The sequence below is a fragment of the Telopea speciosissima genome, chromosome 2 (genome assembly GCF_018873765.1).
Source record: "Telopea speciosissima isolate NSW1024214 ecotype Mountain lineage chromosome 2, Tspe_v1, whole genome shotgun sequence".
Taxonomy (NCBI): domain Eukaryota; kingdom Viridiplantae; phylum Streptophyta; class Magnoliopsida; order Proteales; family Proteaceae; genus Telopea; species Telopea speciosissima.
In genome coordinates this window covers 71,018,528-71,036,653 of record NC_057917.1, presented here as the reverse complement: position 1 = coordinate 71,036,653, position 18,126 = coordinate 71,018,528, and the positions used below count along the sequence as shown (strand labels likewise).

Below are 18,126 nucleotides of genomic sequence, written 5' to 3'. Positions count from 1 at the left end.
GAATCCTCTCCCTTAATATAAAAAAGGGGAAAAGGTTCGCTGAGTAAGTGGCAGAAGATACACTAACACCATTTCTCTAGCTCTATCTTCTTCACATGAAATGACCTCTTTGTCTCTATTCAAGAAACTATTTTGCCAACCCTCATTGGTATGGAACCAGATCCTCTCCATCATGCATCCGATGACTAGGCAGTGGTCTGGGATGCGTGTCAAGTGCATCCAGCCATCGAATGCACGTTGAACACATTGGCACGCTGAAGATCGGATTTGGTCCCATTGGTACATCCTCCTATGCTTCTTAGAGAACTTTCACCCTATAACAAAAAATTTACATCCCCTATGCTTCTTAGAAAGTTCTCACCCTATAACAAAAAATTCCCTAAAATTAATGGGATGATACATTGATACAAGTTCAATAATAAAACGAAGAGAGCTAGCCAAGAATAAGCAAGAAGGTAGAGGAGAAAAGCTAAGTAGCTCAAGTTTGCAAAATTTACCAAAGACAGGGGTATTATAGTAAAAGGGAAAAAGGCCATTCTGCAAGCATAGCTCTTGTCCACTGCTAACTGGACACGTGGTAACTCCTAAAGTTAAGTGTTTTAAGGATGGTGTTGACGTTCGAAGTAAATAAAATTATAAAAAGGTAAAAGACATCAATAGTAAATCAATTTAAAAAGAAGAGATTTCAATTAAAAAAAAGAAAAAAAAGAAAAAAAAGTAAACAAAGAGAGAGAGAAGAGTTGGGGGGGCTGAGGCCTGTGGGGGAAGGAGGAATCTGAACACACACACGCCCTTCTCTTTATTTCTTGTGAGGGAAACCATAAACCTGAGTTCCAAAGCCACATGTGAGCCAGAATGAAAGAAGAAGATAAAAGGAACTTAGCGCTGTAAGGGTTTCCATTTTTCATCTTCTGCGTCTCTTTCTCTTTCTCTTCTGTTTCTTACTCTCTTTCTGCAACATCAAGGTACAGCTCATGAAAGAAGATCTAACTCCAAACTAAGACCAGGAGACCAGAGGAACTAGGAAGAACAACCGAGGAAGATAGAAGCAAAAGGCTCATATAATATAATAAGAAGCAAATAGAGAACTACATCTGTTTGTCAGAGATATAAGGTATAAAAAAAAGAGGGGGGCAAAATTAAAGAGAGAAGAATGGGGAGAGGACGAGTTGAGCTGAAGAGGATCGAGAACAAGATAAATCGTCAGGTCACGTTTGCGAAGAGAAGAAATGGACTTCTCAAGAAGGCGTATGAGCTTTCAGTTCTCTGCGATGCTGAGGTCGCTCTTATCATCTTTTCTAACCGAGGAAAGCTTTATGAGTTTTGTAGCAGTTCTAGGTAAGATTTCAGATCTATCTCTCTCATAGTCTCATATGCTTTTGAAGCTTAGCGCGCAATTAGTTTATCTGATTTGCTTCTTCTGAGCTTGGATTCTATTTCATTTTCACTTCCTTGATAAAAAAGTACGCTTTTTTTTCTCTAAGATCTGCTCCGAGATGTTACTTTCTTCAGTTTTCGAGGTTTTGGGGGACTCCGCTTGTGAAAAATAACTGCTTTTTTTTGTTCTTTTTGTCCATCGTTTCCTTTTGGCTTCTGTTTTCTTCAGCTTTCCTTCATTCTCTGTGTTGGATAATGATATTGTGAGATCCGAGTCAGTAGATGGAACCTTTTTGTTATTGTTTTGTGGTTCTTGTGGATCTGTTAATCCATTTTGTGTATCCGTTGGCTATTAGAAATTTAGAATGGATTTTTTTTTTCTTTTTCGCTTGGCCGTGAATTTCGAGGTTAACCTATAGTTTTAGCATCCTGATTAGCGTATGTGCAATATGTTGTTTAAATCTTCTGTCTTCCTTTTTGGCTTTACCAAGGCCTCTTCGTAAGGTTCATACTATGTTGTTGCTGAGTGTAATTCACTGTTTCATTCTAGTTAAGCAACTCTTAACTTATTATTAATATAACAACGAGGTTTGCATGGGTATTAAGCAACTCATACCTTTGTCTTAGTAACGAATTTAGGATCTGTAAATGCTAACAGTAGATTACCATAATTATGTGATTTGCAAATTGCACAACTATTACTTTTATAAAATTTTCTTTCTCATAATGAACCTTCTCTTATTAAAGAATTTGCCCATTTGTCTGTCCTTGAGGTTTTGACTTCTTTTTATTTGTGTGTGTGGTGTCTCTTTTACATGACAATGTTTAGCTAAGGATTTTGTGACCTAGAGCATGCCAATAGGCCTTGAAAAACGTGAACAAGGCAAAACATGATTCCACATCCTGGTGTTTAATTAAAGCCTTATAAACTGGCCGGACTCGGCCCCTTTTGTGGGTCTGGGTTAGCTTGAAACTGGAAATGATAACAAGTTCTTGGTTGTTTGGTATTTTAACCTGCAAGGCAGCACTGGATCACTTGGGGACTTGCCACTTCTCACAGATTAGAGGAAGAAAAAGTCATAAAGCAATGAGTTCATCCGAGCAGGTTGAACTACCAATTTTTGCTTATGATAATTTATTCCTTCAAAGGGCTGACCTCGGTGCAACCTTAAAATGGTAAGGGTGCTCCATCGCGACCTAGTAGTCAGAAAATAGCCTCTCTATGAAGCTGGGGTAAGACTGCGTGCATTATAACCCTCCACAGATCCGCAGTGGCAGGAGCCTCGTGCACTGGGTTGTTAGGCCTAGCATCGATCTGTCTAGCTAAATGATGAATGAGAAAGGCAATGAATTATATGTATTGCTACAGTTCATAGAGGTACAAGATGCTTTTATAGAATCAACATTTTGTAGTGGCTCCTCCTCCACTCTACCTCAAAACTGCTCCTATACATAGTTGTTAAGATCAAATCAAATTAGGTTTTGAATGTGACGTGTAGGATTCATAAAATTTCCAAAACAATTAGAAGAGCCACAAAAAAATTATTGTTAAATAAGCAATAACAAATGAACTTTAATGCATGGCAATCAACTCAAAGGCATGTAATTTAGGGTTTGGAAACTCATACATCTATACAGATATTGTTACAGGATACAAATTACTTTCTTACATAAAGAAACCTCCACAAATGTGTAATAACCGAAGTTTTAACTATTCACACATAGGCAAAACCCTAAAGACCACTACTTTGTGTTCCTTCATTAAAGAAGAAAACAAATGCAGGAAACAGATGGGATTCTATTAAGTACTGAAGGAGATACCACAATTTTTGGATTGTGAGGAAGAAAAAAATTCGAAACCTTTAAGCAGTCTTGCTCAAATGAAGTCAAAGAAGCCACTTTAGGTTTCTAAAACCCTTAGACAAGTGTTAGAAGGATTAAAGAAAAGAAAGAATAAAAAAAATTGAGAAATAGCTTTACCAATTTAACATATTTCGTGAATCAACCAAGTTCGACCAATTCTGTGACTCATGGCATGAACCACTGCCAATCCAAAGGGTTCTTTTAAAAAATAAAAAAACAAAAACAACTCAAAAGGGTTGTGAATTGTATGGAAACTAATTCATTTGAATCATATAATTAACAACCAAGGCTCTAGGTGGATAAATTTTACTGTGAATTTTCAGTAGAAGGATTGAATTATTTCATTTCACTATAGTTGTTAGACTTTTTTGCCTATCAATTATTCTTTATTAATTAGAGCAAGAACTTCCTATTCTTTTTGTTAGGCTTTTATTAATTAGAGAATATGATCGATTTAGCATGGGAGTGTAGTCATCCTTTGACTCTAGTCATTACAAAAGAGGTTTTGGTTTAAACTAGGAGTGCAAGTTTGGCCATGTGGGCCCGACCCACCCAGAGCCCGAACAGGTCTTGGGCTGAGATACCTTAAACCTGAGGGCGGGTAAGGGTCGGGAATTTCAGGCCCTAAGCTAGGGCCGGGACTGGCTAGGGTTGAGACCTTGGGCTGAGCCCAATCTGGTTTCTCCCCGGCCTGGCTCAATCCCTGCATCTCCCTTCCCCTTCTTTGCAAGAGTTGGACCAGAAATTCATATTTAATCTTCCACCCATGTTATGCATAATGCTGAAGGCTAACATGGACAAGAAACTATATCATGGGTATCCATTGTCTAGTGGTTTTTAATTTCAATTTCAACTGTCCCTATAGAATTCTGATATGATATCTCAAAGCCTATGATGTTCTATATGTATTTCTAGTCCCAAGGATGCGCATGAGGTAAGTAGATCTTTTTAGCAGATGTTGGAGTGCCAGTATTTTTTTTTATTTGTAATTGCCAAATCTTTTATTTGAGTTAGCGAGTTCTAATCAACCAACAAATCTAGCGGCTTAGTCAATTCAGAAGGCCCCGATTAGTACTTCTCATGGCTAAGGTTGTTTGCTGTTAGGGCCAATAAGGGTCAGTCCGAGCCGGCCCTGAGGGCGGGTCGGGCTGGGCCCAGGAGACTCAGGTTTGGGCTGGAGTTTTAAAAATCCCATCCCAACCCGACTCTTTTGCAGCCCTAGTTCAAACCCAACTGTGTTTTTGTAAATAGAAACTGTGGGCTTATCCATAGTAGGACCATTTTGAAGGGAAACAGATGGGTATCACCTTCCTAGCTCTTTGCCACAGCCAAAAAAAAAAAAAAAAAAAAAAAAGGAAGGAAAAAGAAGGAAAAGATACATGAACAAATTTAGTTAAGAACTGGGAAAAACCTTAGACTCGTTAAAAATTGAATTTTACTGTGACCAAAGCCCATAACATTTTTTATAGGTAGTATCAATTTATTGAAAAGAAACAAAACTCACAATTTCTCATCTCAATATACAAGCAATGGACAACCAAACTAGGACTCATGGACAAGACCCACGAGACCCAGATTGGAACCAAAACTCAAAACAAATTACAGATTACAACAGAAGGTTTCCTCCAGGACACGCACAACATTGAAGTTCGTAGTAGAAGCTCCCATTAGAACTTCTCACCTATTCTCCCATATTGGATGCATCTTCCAACTCTAAACTAAGAAAAAATTCCATGGAGATTTCCTTCCCTTAGGGATAATCTCCCTACAACTGTCATCCACAACCGTCGCTAGCTTGGATATCACTAATGATAGAAGGCATGGTCTTCGTCTTGTTATAGATAACATGGAAGTTTCTATCCTTCCCCATTCATGGCCAATAACATAATAGAAAACTAGCTTGGCAATACCCCTAATAGAATCCCCTTTCTTTTCAATCCATCTTGCCTCCAAAATGGCACTACTCCCCAGTCCCCACCCTTCTAGAAGGATGACATAGCTTTAAAACATCTCGCCATATCTGCCTTTTAAAAGGGTAGTCGAAAAACAGATGATTTCTACTCTCTTGCCCTTCCCAACAGAAGCAACAATAAAGGGTCATCAACACATTTCTCTTCTGTAGCTGATCCCTGTAGGTGGACTATCTACCAAGCCTCTCCAAGTGGTCATTGAGTGCCTAGGAATACAACTCTTAAACTATACAGTAGCCGCCCAATCCACCTTAGTAGAATGAAACCTCACAATGTCCTAGTCTGGTTTGGTATAAAAGGTGCTTGTGGGGGGAGCCACTCCATATAATGGAATCTTCCCCTATCTCGTTGTGATGTTGAATATCATCTAATTGTCCCCACACTTGGCCAAGATTAGTCAAGGTAGATGACCCTTGATTCCATCTCCCATCTATCACAATCGTTTGTATATAAGCCATTCTATTAGATCCCACATCATAATGGATACGGTCTCCATATTTGTTCAGTAGAACCCTGTAGGATGCCACAAATCAAGCCACAACAATGTTGAAGATCCATTCCTTATAATATGATAAACAAATGGTTTGACTCGACCCTGTTACCTAAGAACTTTCCTCTGAACCCAAGAACTATTTTGAATCGGCTACACCATTCAAATAGAGTCCATCTTCAAATATCTATGTTGTGCCCACTTCACCCATAAGGAGAGTCAAGTCCATATCATTTGTGATCTATTCCCATTAAAATGGCTAAAAATTTATATTCTTCTTAGGGAAAAATGTCGTGTGCATGGCCCTCCTATGAAGGCATTCCTCTGTAGCTCACTTACTTTTGCCATGGGGCAATGTGATGTGGCAATTCCAGCCATTGGACAGGATTTGTTCACTAGTTAAATTTTAAAGCCATATTCGTTGATCATATACCACTCTAAGAATAGACATTTTACCTTCTTATTTTCGTCTTAATCATTTTCTGAAAGTTTAAAAAATTCTTAGAGCTTAATTTCACCATGATCAACTCCATTTTAATTGAAGATAACTGCTTGCTCAATTGGTTGATGTTGCTAGTAGAATGCAGAATCTTAAGAGATCATGGGTTGGACTCTCTAATCTTCATCTTGTGCCATTAGGGACTCTCTTTCTCCCCCTCCTCTCCTCACTTCCCCATGTAGATGTAGTTAAACCATTGGGAAGTTAGAGAAGCTAGAGAGAGAAAAAAAACAAATACTCCATTTTGGTTGGAACTTGTCATGTGTAGGGAATCTGGGCCTTGCCTGCCCACAAAATATGGGCCCCAGATGAGATCCCACGTGGTATGGTGGTATTCAAGGAACAAGAGCTCCTTTTTATTTCATGAATAATTAAAAGAGCCTAGCTAGGTTACTGTTTTCATACTTGATATGGAAATTTGCAAGCAACCAAATTACCAAAGAAGAAGGAAAATTTGAGAAATAAGGAGGGGCAGCATTTCATCTCCAATCAATTTTCTTTTAAAATCTTAAATCCCCTAACTGGTCCTCCATTAAAATTTCTATTTCCATAACTTGATATTACTCAATGATTACAACTCTAATGAGCTCATTCTGTCAATTTTATCCCAGTTTGGTTAGGCTTTCTATAATTCCAATTTTACCCTAATCACATCCTATGTAATCTTAGTTTACTGTCTAGTCAAAAGGGGTATTTTTTTTTGCTAAAGGTCAGCAATGTATGTATTAAAAATGAAAAGAAGAAAACATGATACAAGTAGCAGAGATACAAAACTTCAAGACACTAGACCGTGATAGCCTAGGGTCCTACAAGAAGAAAAAGCCTTTGAAGGCCTGATAGCTACGAAAATCTGTAGTATGGGCGGCCAAGGGCCTCCCAGTTCACTGCTTGAGTTACCCAAATACACGAATAGGAATCTTATGTAGAAGACATTTTGGTCCCAAAATATTGAGGGATCAAGGAATTTGTAACACAATAATAAAATGTTTGAAAATTTTGCTTCTTGATCTTTTGTGCAAAATTTCTACCAACCTAAAAGCTTATAGATTGTAAGTTCCCAATCTCTGAAAGTCCCGTTTCTATGAATTAATCACATCAATAACCCATCAAGAATCGGTCATCACCAGTTCACCAGAATCATATGGCATCCAGCTTCAACAGCCCCATATAAAGCACTGCTTCATGTTAATCCGGTTCACATCCTACATTTTAGATGGCTCCTAAACCCAGTCTATCATCATTAGAAGACAATAATAACAAAATGGTTGGAAGCGGCAATGCTACTTTGGAAACCAACATCTGGAATAATACTGTTGACATTAGAAGAAATGTCTGTCCAAAGTCACAAGAGAGGAGAACATTGTTCTTGTTAGAGACGACATCCATTACAGCGTGGAACTAAATTCAGAACTCGGCCAGGTTTCGACCTTGGAAAGAACCAAGTTGATTCGAGATCTCGGTTGAGTTGGTATATATATTTTTTTATCAACTTGAAGGCTAGTTTGGATAGGTTTTAGACCTAGTTTGAGTCTGAAACTTGATACTAAGCCTATTTTAGGTCATTTAAACACAATGGCCCAAAACCTAACGTAGTGCTTTGATTGTCGAACTCAAGTGCTGACTGCCCAAACTGACCATAGCTACTATATTCAGAATCGGTGCTCTGCTGGCCATAATCATAGTCATGATGAAGCTGGGATGAATGCCACGACTGACGCTCACTAGTAATATCTATACTCATGCTTCCGAAAAAATGGATTACCTTTCAAAAGTTCTTCAAAATTGATGTAAAGAACCACAAATCATGCACTAATCTTGCTGTGGTGTAGCTGAATGATGCCGACAGCAACTTCTCCGATAAAATCCAGCTAAAAAATGGTGAAAAACTAGTAGCAACAGCAGTGGAACAACCTCTCGGTCAAGATAGCTCGAGATTTAGAAGTTTTATAAGGTGAGTTGGGTCGAGATCTGGGTTGACCCGAGATCTCGACCCTGGGAAAAATCGAGATCTTGTTTGAGATATCGCGAGATCTCGCGAGATTTAGGTCCATGCATTAAAGCAAGAACAAAGAACTAAATAATTATAAAAGCATCCATAAAACAAGGAAGAATATTTTTTGAGCATGTGAAATTCGTAATTGATTTGGTATATTGAGAAATTTGAGTAGAACGAAGACAATAATAATAAGAGGCTTAAAGAGAGAACGGAGACAAAGTATATGATGTATAATTTTAGTCACACTATAAGGGATACTGATATGGTGCGAATTGAGGAAAGAGAGATACTGCAATGTGACTATTTTAGATGTTTGGGGTCTATCATAAATAAAGAAGTTGAAATAGAGGATGATGTTTCACAGAGAATTAAAGTGGGATAGATGAAGTGGAGAGGCACGTCTAGAGTGTTGTGTGACCGAAGTATTCCTTTAAAGCTCAAAGGAAAGTTTTATAGGACTGTTGTTTGACAAGCCATTATGCATGGGGCAGAATGTTGGGCAGTTAAGAAGTGTCATATGGATAAGCTTTGTGTAGCAGATATGAGGATGTTAAGATGGGTGTGTGGAAAAACAAGGAAGGATAAATAAGTATGGAATGAACATATAAGATCGGACTTGAGAGTTGCCCTGATCAATGACAAGCTCCGAGAGAATCGTTTAAGGTGGTATGGTCATATTCAATAGAGGCCTAGAGCCTATAGGAGAGCAAGGATCCATGTCACAGACCCCATTTAGATGAGGATCTCCTGACGTGCTGGGTTGTGCTGCCTCTTTCCTCTTACTATCTTTCATCCTTCATCTTTCTTTTTTCTATTTATTTCACATCTTTCATTTGTCTTTTTCTTTTTCATTTCCCATCTTTTTCCTCATCCCTCTTTCCCCTTTTCCCTTTTTGGTTAGAACTCTATTTTCCCTACTTTGTTTTGTTTGGATCCATGTAGCCGACCCCATTAAGTTGGGATAAGGCTGAGTTTGTTGTTGTATTGAAAAATTTGAGTGAATCCAGAATTTTCAACAGAAGATGGAGACAATTTTGGCTTCCTAAGTTGCCCAACATAGGGCCAGAAATAAAAAATTGATGCTCCAAATCATCCATTCTATCTCTTTTTAAGCTTATATCTTTTGCTTGCAACCCCGACTGGTTTTGGTTGGTACTAGACTGCAGGTTACAAGAGAAAAAGAAGAGGTTGTAGGAGAATAGGGAGACTCTATCAATTCCTTCTTCATACACTGTTATTAATAATTTCAACTAAAGTTCCTAATATGCCATCACTTGCAAATATATTGTCCCGTAAGACATAACATTTCTATAATACCATCATAACTAGTATCCTAACACTCTCCCTCGAGCTGGGGAATAGATATCAAGCATGCCCAACTTGCTTAAGACAGTGTGGAATTATGGAGCATGCCCATCAACCCATTGATCCCTGATCTTCACAAATGCTGTGTAGATACACTCAAAGTAAATCCCTATTATGAAATTCTGATCAATCTCGATTATTTCATTTGATCATGCTGCATAGGATTATGGGCAATGCTAGTAGCAGCTGTATTGTCAGAATATGATCTCATGGAGCTATCAATCTCAAACACTAATTCATGAACCAATTTCTTCAAGCATAAAAGTTCACAAATCCCATGTGTCATGGGTCTAAACTTTACCTCTTTCGCTTGATCTAAAGTAATAGATTGTTTCTTGCTTTTCCAAGTAAATAAGTTCCCACCTATAAAAGTGCTATTGTATTTACAAACCCAGCCCAATCTATATTTTTGTAAGCCTCAATCCTCAAGTGGCTATATTTAGTATAGTATACAATAGTCCCTTTACTGGGCTGGATGTTAGATACTTAAGAGTGTGATATACAACTTCCATATGACCAGCTATAAGAGCATGCATAAACTAGCTTACGACTTGAACTGCATAAACAATATCTAAACGAGTGAGGGAAAGATATTTCACTTTTTCCACCAGTCTTTTATACCTCTCTACATCAATCAATGGATGGCCACTGTCATCACTTAGCTTGTGATTTTTGTTAGCAAGAGAGTCAACAAGTTTACAACCCAATATTCCTATCTCCTTGAAAAGATCTGACAAGTACTTCCTTTGTGAACTCCCTTTGTTGATCTTGGTACTTCAATTCCCAAGAATACTTCAAGGTACCAAGATCCTTAATCTCAAACTATTAAACCAAATAAATTTTAAGCCTCTTGATTTATTCTTGAAAATTTTCTGTCACAAGAATGTCATTCACATAGACAATAAGGCTTTGATGTTACCATTACCTTGTCTAGTAAACAAAGTGTGATTCACTTGAGTTTAAGCGTACCTGTTCCTTAAAATATTTCTTCCAAGTCACTCAAACCAAGCCTTTGAGGACTGCTAAGGCCATAAAGAGCCTTCTTTAGCCATCACATCTTATGGGTTCAGGGAGAACTTGCATACACACTTCCTCTTTCACATCACTATGAGATAAGTATTTCATATAAAATTGATACAAGTGCTAATCCACATTCATTGCTAAGAATAACAAAAATCTTATGGAGTTCAGTTTTTCTATAGGAGAAAATATTGTTTCTTGATAATCACCCCTATATAGGTGACTATATCCTATAGCCATCAGCTAGCCTTGTATCTTTCAATGGTACCATTTGAACTGTGTTTAACTAGACAAACCCACACGCATCCCACAGAAACATGCCCATAAAAAAAGATCAACTACCTCACAAGCACTATTTGTTGGGGTTAGGTATGTCTTGTATTCTGCAGGTTCACATAATTACTATTGGGTCTGTATTTGTAATTGGATGTGTTTTAGTTTATTACATGTGCGGGATAAAATTATAATTGTGTTAGGGATTAGGGTTTTGGGTTTCCCTATATATTGTCTTTGTGTGGAAAATCTTAGTCACAAGCAAAGGGGAACACTTTGTGAGATGGAGAGTAGTGTAGAGAGTTTTTCAGGTTTAGTGGAAAATCTTTGGTTCTCTCAGGTATATGAAAGCAAACTTGTTGAACCACGTTAAATTCCTTGTATTATGTATGATTATTTGTTTAGGTTCTTCCTCATGGTTGCACATTCATCCCCAACACCATTCTCTCAAGTGCCTTAATCTCCTCACACATGGTTTCCTTATAACGGCTTTGTCACGCCCCCATCCCGTTTGAGGAATAAACTAATGATAAAGGGGTGACTAGGACGATACGTGTCGTCCCATAAGACTACCAGAATCACGATTTGCAGTGTCCCAACGCACAGTCTTAGTCTAAAAGAACATACCATAAGATTCGAGTACAAAAGGCAAGGAATATTCCATTTCCAACGATCATAAAATAGCGGAAGCGTTTGTAATAATTACCTCATGTTCATACGGTTAAAAGATACATAAATAGTTTGGATGGATATCCCGAATGACCATAGCATAACTACCCCAAAACAAGTATAGCAATAAATGTTTATACAAGGCATGCGGCCCCAAAAAGACAAAAGAAGGGAACACGTCCCATGTATCAATACGCCCGTAGGCGCAGCCATCACAAGGACACCCATCACCGTGCTCCTCGGTCACGGCCTCAGTGGTCCTCTCAGATCGATATCATCGTACTCCGAGGCCTCGAACCTCGAGTCCCGCAAAATAAGCATCTCCTCGCAGCCTCACCTAAAAAGGTGTGCACAAGAGGGGTTAGCTCCACCGAGCCAGTGAGAGAGAAAAGGGGATGCACAATCACACAATCACAAATAGTCCATGGTGCATGCCATTATTAATTCATTTACCACCTAACACACAATGCTAAGTCAATGGGTATATGCTACCGCAATAATTCGGAAGACACTGGATCCTTCCATTCTCACCACAATGCAACCTCAATTATTACCATGGAGCCAGACGGTCGTAGTCATCACCACCCGCAGGCGACTCGATAACCATTACTACCCTCGGCCTGGCCTCTCTAACTCTCCACAGCAAGCAGTGCTCGCTACCCAACACCTAAACCCCGTTGGTAAGGGTCGTAGCATAGGAACCGAGCCTAACCACGATATACTACATGAATCCTATCGTGTTGAGAGGTACATCCGGGTGTGTCAACGCCCCATTCCATCTAACACCCGGTACCAAAGACAACACGGCGCATACAGACAAGAATGAGATGCAATATACAATTCCATCGTACTTGGGTTCCGCAGCATTTCCCCGCACCGTAACCCAACACGATCCATATCATCCTAATCAATTATCAAGATCAAATAAGAATAAATGCAAGTATGAAATCATGCTTGAATGATAATGTCATAATATAATTCATAAATGCATGAATAAACAATAGTAAGCAAGCTCAAACAGTCCCCCAAACCCACTCACCAATTACTTCAAATGGAGTTTGTATAAGCGCAATGATTCCCGCTCAAAATCACCCCATTGCACATATGTTGGCGCCTATGAAAGTGAATAAGAGTGTGAGAGAGTGTAGGGGAGGCCTCATAGAGAAACCCCACCGTTTACATAAGTTATAAGCCTTAAAATCGCATCGGAGGCAACGCCGGACTCAAGCAGCCTGCCTCCGACCTTGCCTCCGACCTTCCCGCAGCTCAGACACATCGGAGGCAAACATCGGACTCACGCAGCCTTGCCTCCGATGCAACCCAAGTGTGATTTCAAGGTCTTTAAAAGCCCAGGGTTGTCCCATTTGGTTCTCTAAGCCTCAAGGGACTAGGGAGGGGTGTCTTGGAGTCTATTTGGGTCTTAGAAACACCCAACATTCAAAGATTTAAGGGGGTTTAAAGGATCAAAAGCTCAAAAATCCAGATTTGGGGTTTTCTTTGGTGGTTGAAGCTTTAGAATCAAATATATTCAGCAAGAGGTCAAAATAGAGGTCTTTATAGGATTGTAATGAAAATGGGATAGCATCCTACAAGGGGAAACTACACATGGCTCGAGCTAACCCTTTGGGTTTCCAAAAAGAAATCCCCATCTTGGGCTGCAACCAACGAACCACCCAAGCTCAAACGAGCAAGGGGGAAGAGAGAAAAAATGGGGGAAAAGGGCACTTGGCTTACCTGGTTTGAGGTACACACGAGGTGCCCTCTTTAAAGCTCCAAACCCAGCAGCCGTTTCCTTCTTCTTCTTCCCTTCCTTCTCCTCCTTCTCCTCCTCTCTTCAAAGCTCTCCTCTCCTTTCACGATTAGGTTAGGAAAGAGAAAGAAAAAAGAAAGACTAAGGAATAGTCTTACCCCTCTCTCTCATATAGACTTCACATTTATTGGCCTATTTGGCTAAGGCCTCATAAGTGTAACCTAGGGTCTATTTGGGTAGGGTCAAACATGGCAGGGCACCAATAGCACCTTAGCCACAGGGTCTCACCCACAAGGGTCCTTGTTAGCAGATTGGATGCGGGTCGGAGGCAGCCGTAACTTGCCTCCGATGCGAGTAGGAAGGTGGTTCCCACCATAGGAGGTCGGGCCTTTGGACCACACTTCGAGGGCTTTGAGAGGGCAAAGAACACAACAAAATTTGGTCAACTACTTACCCCGACACGTCAAGGTGCAACCTCCGTGGTCCCGACTAGTTTCCACAGGCAACCTCGTACTATGGTCAATATAGCTGGGTTTGACCACCAGTGAGAACAACTCACCGGCATACGTGGCAGTGATAACTACACGTCACAGGGAAGAATTAATAATTAATTATACTCCCGGGGTACGGGTATAACAGGCTTAGTCATAAGCTCCCTGCTTATTATCGATAAGTTATGGACTGAACAATATTCTTTGGAGTAGAGGTAGAGTATAGGGCAGTTTGGGGATTAGTAAACCGATCATCTCGATTTGGCTGCTTGATGCCTTATAATGATTTTTGGGTGCCTAACAGTTCTTTAACAAAATGTTGTATGGCATAGATAGAGGTATTTTTTACTATTGCAAGTGTTACTGGATTACGTTTTCTTAGGCTTGTAACTGATACAATCAACTTGATAAAATTGTGATTGTCTTAGATGTATAGTGTAATGTCATTGATGTTCCTTAATGTATATATATAAGAGCAAGGGAATATAACCCTAGAAGGAATGGGCGGATTCTCCACATGTGATAATGTGGATTGTGTTCATATGATAATAGGGAAGAAGACCTATCTAAAATAAACACAAGAATCGTATATAGAGTTTCCATATGCATGGACATCTATATACGTCAATACACCCCCTCAACATGGAGAGTCGAGGTAGCGAATCTTCAGCTTGTCCCATAAAAATTGGAAACGAGCCGTGGGAAGCAGCTTTGTGAGAGCATCAACGAGCTAATCTGTAGTGGAAAAAAATTGAACTAACAGTTGACACTTTGCAACACGATCCCGAACAAAGTGAAAGTCAATCTCCACATGTTTTGTACCGGCATGGAAGATCGGATTTGCAGACAAATATGTAGCCCCAATATCATCACACCACAAAATTGGGGGACTAGGTAAGAGAACACCTAACTCGGTGAATAATGATCGATTCAAGCCAAACCAACTCAGCAACAACATTTACCAAGGCTTTATATTCAGACTCGATAGACGATTGTGCAACCGTCCGTTGTTTTCTAAAGTTCCAGGAAATGAGTTTTGGCCCAAGAAAAATCGCATAAGCCTCTGTAGATTTGATCCTCACTACTACCAACCCAGTTTGCATCGGAATAGGCTTGTAAAGTGAGGTCCTTAGACCAGCTAATGAGAAGACCATGATGCCAAGTTGCTTTTAAGTAACGCAAAACACGTTTAACAAGAGACCAGTGATACTCCGTGGGTGCATGCATATATTGGCAGACAAGATTGATGGCAAAGGCAACGTCAAGGCTTGTCAGAGTGATATATCAGAGAGCATCCACATGGAACGATACTTAGTAGCAACAGAAAATGGAGCACCCCCTGCATTAGATGACTTTATAAGATCCCATATGCTATAGCCATATGAGTGGAGCACGACTTGCAATCCATCATACTAACCCGTTGCAATAAATTGGGAGAGTAAGAGGCCCTTAGAGCTGTAGGTAGCCTCAACACCGAGAAAGAAGGACAGTGGTCCAAGATCTTTGATCCAAAATTCAGAAGATAATTGACCAAGAAGAGAGGTTACCCGATCAGTCGAATTGCTTGTGATCAAGATGTCATCCACATAAATAAGCACATAAATAGTGTGACACATCTTTGAAAATAAACAAAGATGGATCCGTTTGAGAAGCCCGAAAACCTAGTTGAAGAAGATATTGAGAGATGCGATGAAACCAAGCATGAGGGGCTTGTTTCAGCCCATATAAGGATATGTGAAGCTGACACTCATAATCTGGATGAGTGTTGTCAACAAACCTAGGTGGCTGCACCATATATACATCCTCAGAAAGAATACCATGTAAAAATACATTGTGCACATCAAGTTGTCGAACCGGCCAACCTTGAGGCACTGCAATTGATAAGATGCAGCGAATAGTGGTGGGTTTGACAACATGGCTGAATGTTTCAAGATAGTCAATTCTAGGTTGTTGATGAAAGCCCTTAGTAACCAATCTAGCCTTATATCGTCCAAGAGAGTCGTCAACCTTGTGTTTAATGCTGTATACCCACTTGCAACCCACAAGATTTATAGAGGAAGATCGGGGAACCAAGGACTATGTACCATTCTTTAGAAGTGCATTAAACTCATCAGCCATAGCAACCTGGCACTTAGGTATTTTTGAAGTCTACGAAAAATAAGTAGGCTCAAGGGGGGGGAACATCAGTAGATAATGCATGAGGCCTAGAAGGCCGGAGCGTAATTGCATAGGGTGATCGTACGGTGGGGAGAGACGGGGGATCGATTATGGGACAGCATATAGCTCTTGAAGAGAGCGAGTACGGGTGGGAGATGGGGTTGGTGAAGGGGAAGTAGGGTTGTTTGGAAGAGGAGAGGCGGGTGGGGTTTGTAAGGGTGGCAGTGAGATGGGGGAAGTTAAGGGCGTTGGGGGAGGGTCTGGCATAGCCGGTAGGGGATTAACTACCAGCAGGGGTAAGGAAGGTGCAGTCATTGGAGATGGTACTACACAAGGGAGAGGGCCCCAAGGAGAAGGAGAAACAGACGAAGGAGAAGGGGCAGAATTAGAAAGAGAAAGAAACGGAAAAACTTGCTCATCGAAATGAACATGATGAGTAATCCAGATTTTTTGGCAACGAAGATCAATGCAGCGGTAACCAGTATGCAAAGGACTATAACCAAGAAAGACACATGGGGTGGAACGAAAGTCCATTTTGTGAAGATTGTATGGATAAAGTACGGATAACATAGACATCCAAAAACACGAAGAAAAGAGTAATCCGGTGCTTTATGATGAACTGATTGAAACAATGAGATTTTATCAGACACACGAGAAGGCATTCGATTAATAATAAATACGGCGATTTCAAACGCATAGTGCCAACATTGCTAAGGAACATGACCCTGGGCAAGCAAGGACAATCTAGTTTCGACAATGTGTCGATGGCGGTGCTCAACAAACCCTTGTTGGTCATGAGTGTGAAGGCAAGAGAGGCAATGAGAATTCCCAAGAGATGAGAAAAAAGTGGGGAGAGTGCGATACTCACCCCCCAGTCAATTTGAACAACACGAATTTTACGTTAAAAAGACACTCAACAAGCAATTGAAAAGTGCGAACAGTGGAAAAAACATCAGACTTGCGAATAAGAGGAAAATACGAAATATATTTAGAGTAGTCATCCACAAAAATTACAAAATAACGGTGACCATCAATAGAAGTGGAAGGCGATGGTCCCCAAACATATTGGAGCTGAGAATTCTCAGTGTAATTTCAATGATGATCTTAATGTATATGTACAAGAGCAAGGGAATATAACCCTAGAAGGAATGGGCGTATTCTCCACATGTGATAATGTGGATTGTGTACATGTGATAATAGGAAAGAAGACCTATCTAAAATAAACACAAGAATCATATATAGAACTTCCATATGCGTGGACCTCTATACACGTCAATAAGTTGCAATGGCTGGCAGCCAGAGCGGCTTACTAATTTTGAATAGATAATACTGTAACCTATTTTATATGAGCCAAAATCAGCTTGGATGCCTAATTGATGCAGGAAAGCCTTGAAATTCAATATCCTAAGAACTACAAGGCAGTGTGGTTCGTAGGCCATGTTTTGAAACCAGTTGGGGTGTGAAGCTCCTATATACTTTATGCAGTAGAACTTTTTATCTCATTTTTGTTAACGATCATATTAAGAATAAAAACTTATGGTTAGTACCAATTAAAATTAGTGAAATAGAAGACTAGGAATTGGACAACCTCAGTAAAAACGAAGGATATGCTGGTTTTGGGAACAACTTGTATTTATGGCTTCAAGAAAGAATAACAAGGATAGAGTGCTCAAGCAGAGAAGAAGCCAGGTTAGGGTTATAAACTAGTAGAAAAGAACCAAAAAATCGAAATAAACAACCGGGGGGGGGGGGGGGGGGGAGGGGGTGGAGAATCAATCTACTCAGGATTTTCACACAAGATTTACCAGTTAATTAAAATAGAATGAATGCACTCTGAGAAAGAAAAAAAACTGGAGGCTTTTACTTTGAGTCTTAGTCATGGCCCAAACACTTATTAAACAGAACAAAGCAAACCACTGAAACATGCATGATTCCTCACTCAAACAACTCCGAATTCAAATCCTCTTAATATACAAAACTGTCCTTGCAGTACTTGAAAATGGATAAAATATTTTGAATTTAAACCACAAAATATAGCTATGGCCTGGTGCTGCCCCAGAGCCACCTCTTTAATTTTGGACCTCTTAAGAAGGTTAGTGGGCCTGCTGGAACCTGGGGACGTCCACAACCAACAAAGCTTTCTTTCTCACTCCATATAGTCTTCCAAAAAAGCTGGGCTTTTCTGTGCAAATTGGTTAAGCACTCA

The 18,126-nt window shown here is 39.9% G+C and overlaps 1 protein-coding gene across 1 annotated transcript in view; it reads left to right on the top strand.

Annotated features, from left to right (window-relative positions):
* Positions 1-14: 14 nt before the first annotated feature.
* The window catches only part of LOC122649692 (agamous-like MADS-box protein MADS2), a 37,175-nt gene continuing 19,063 nt past the window's right edge, over positions 15-18,126 (top strand). The window contains exons 1-2 of the mRNA XM_043842930.1: positions 15-34; positions 1,146-1,338. Coding sequence (XP_043698865.1) covers positions 1,154-1,338 — 185 coding nt within the window. The 5' untranslated portion in view covers positions 15-34; positions 1,146-1,153. The remainder of the gene's footprint in view (positions 35-1,145; positions 1,339-18,126) is intronic.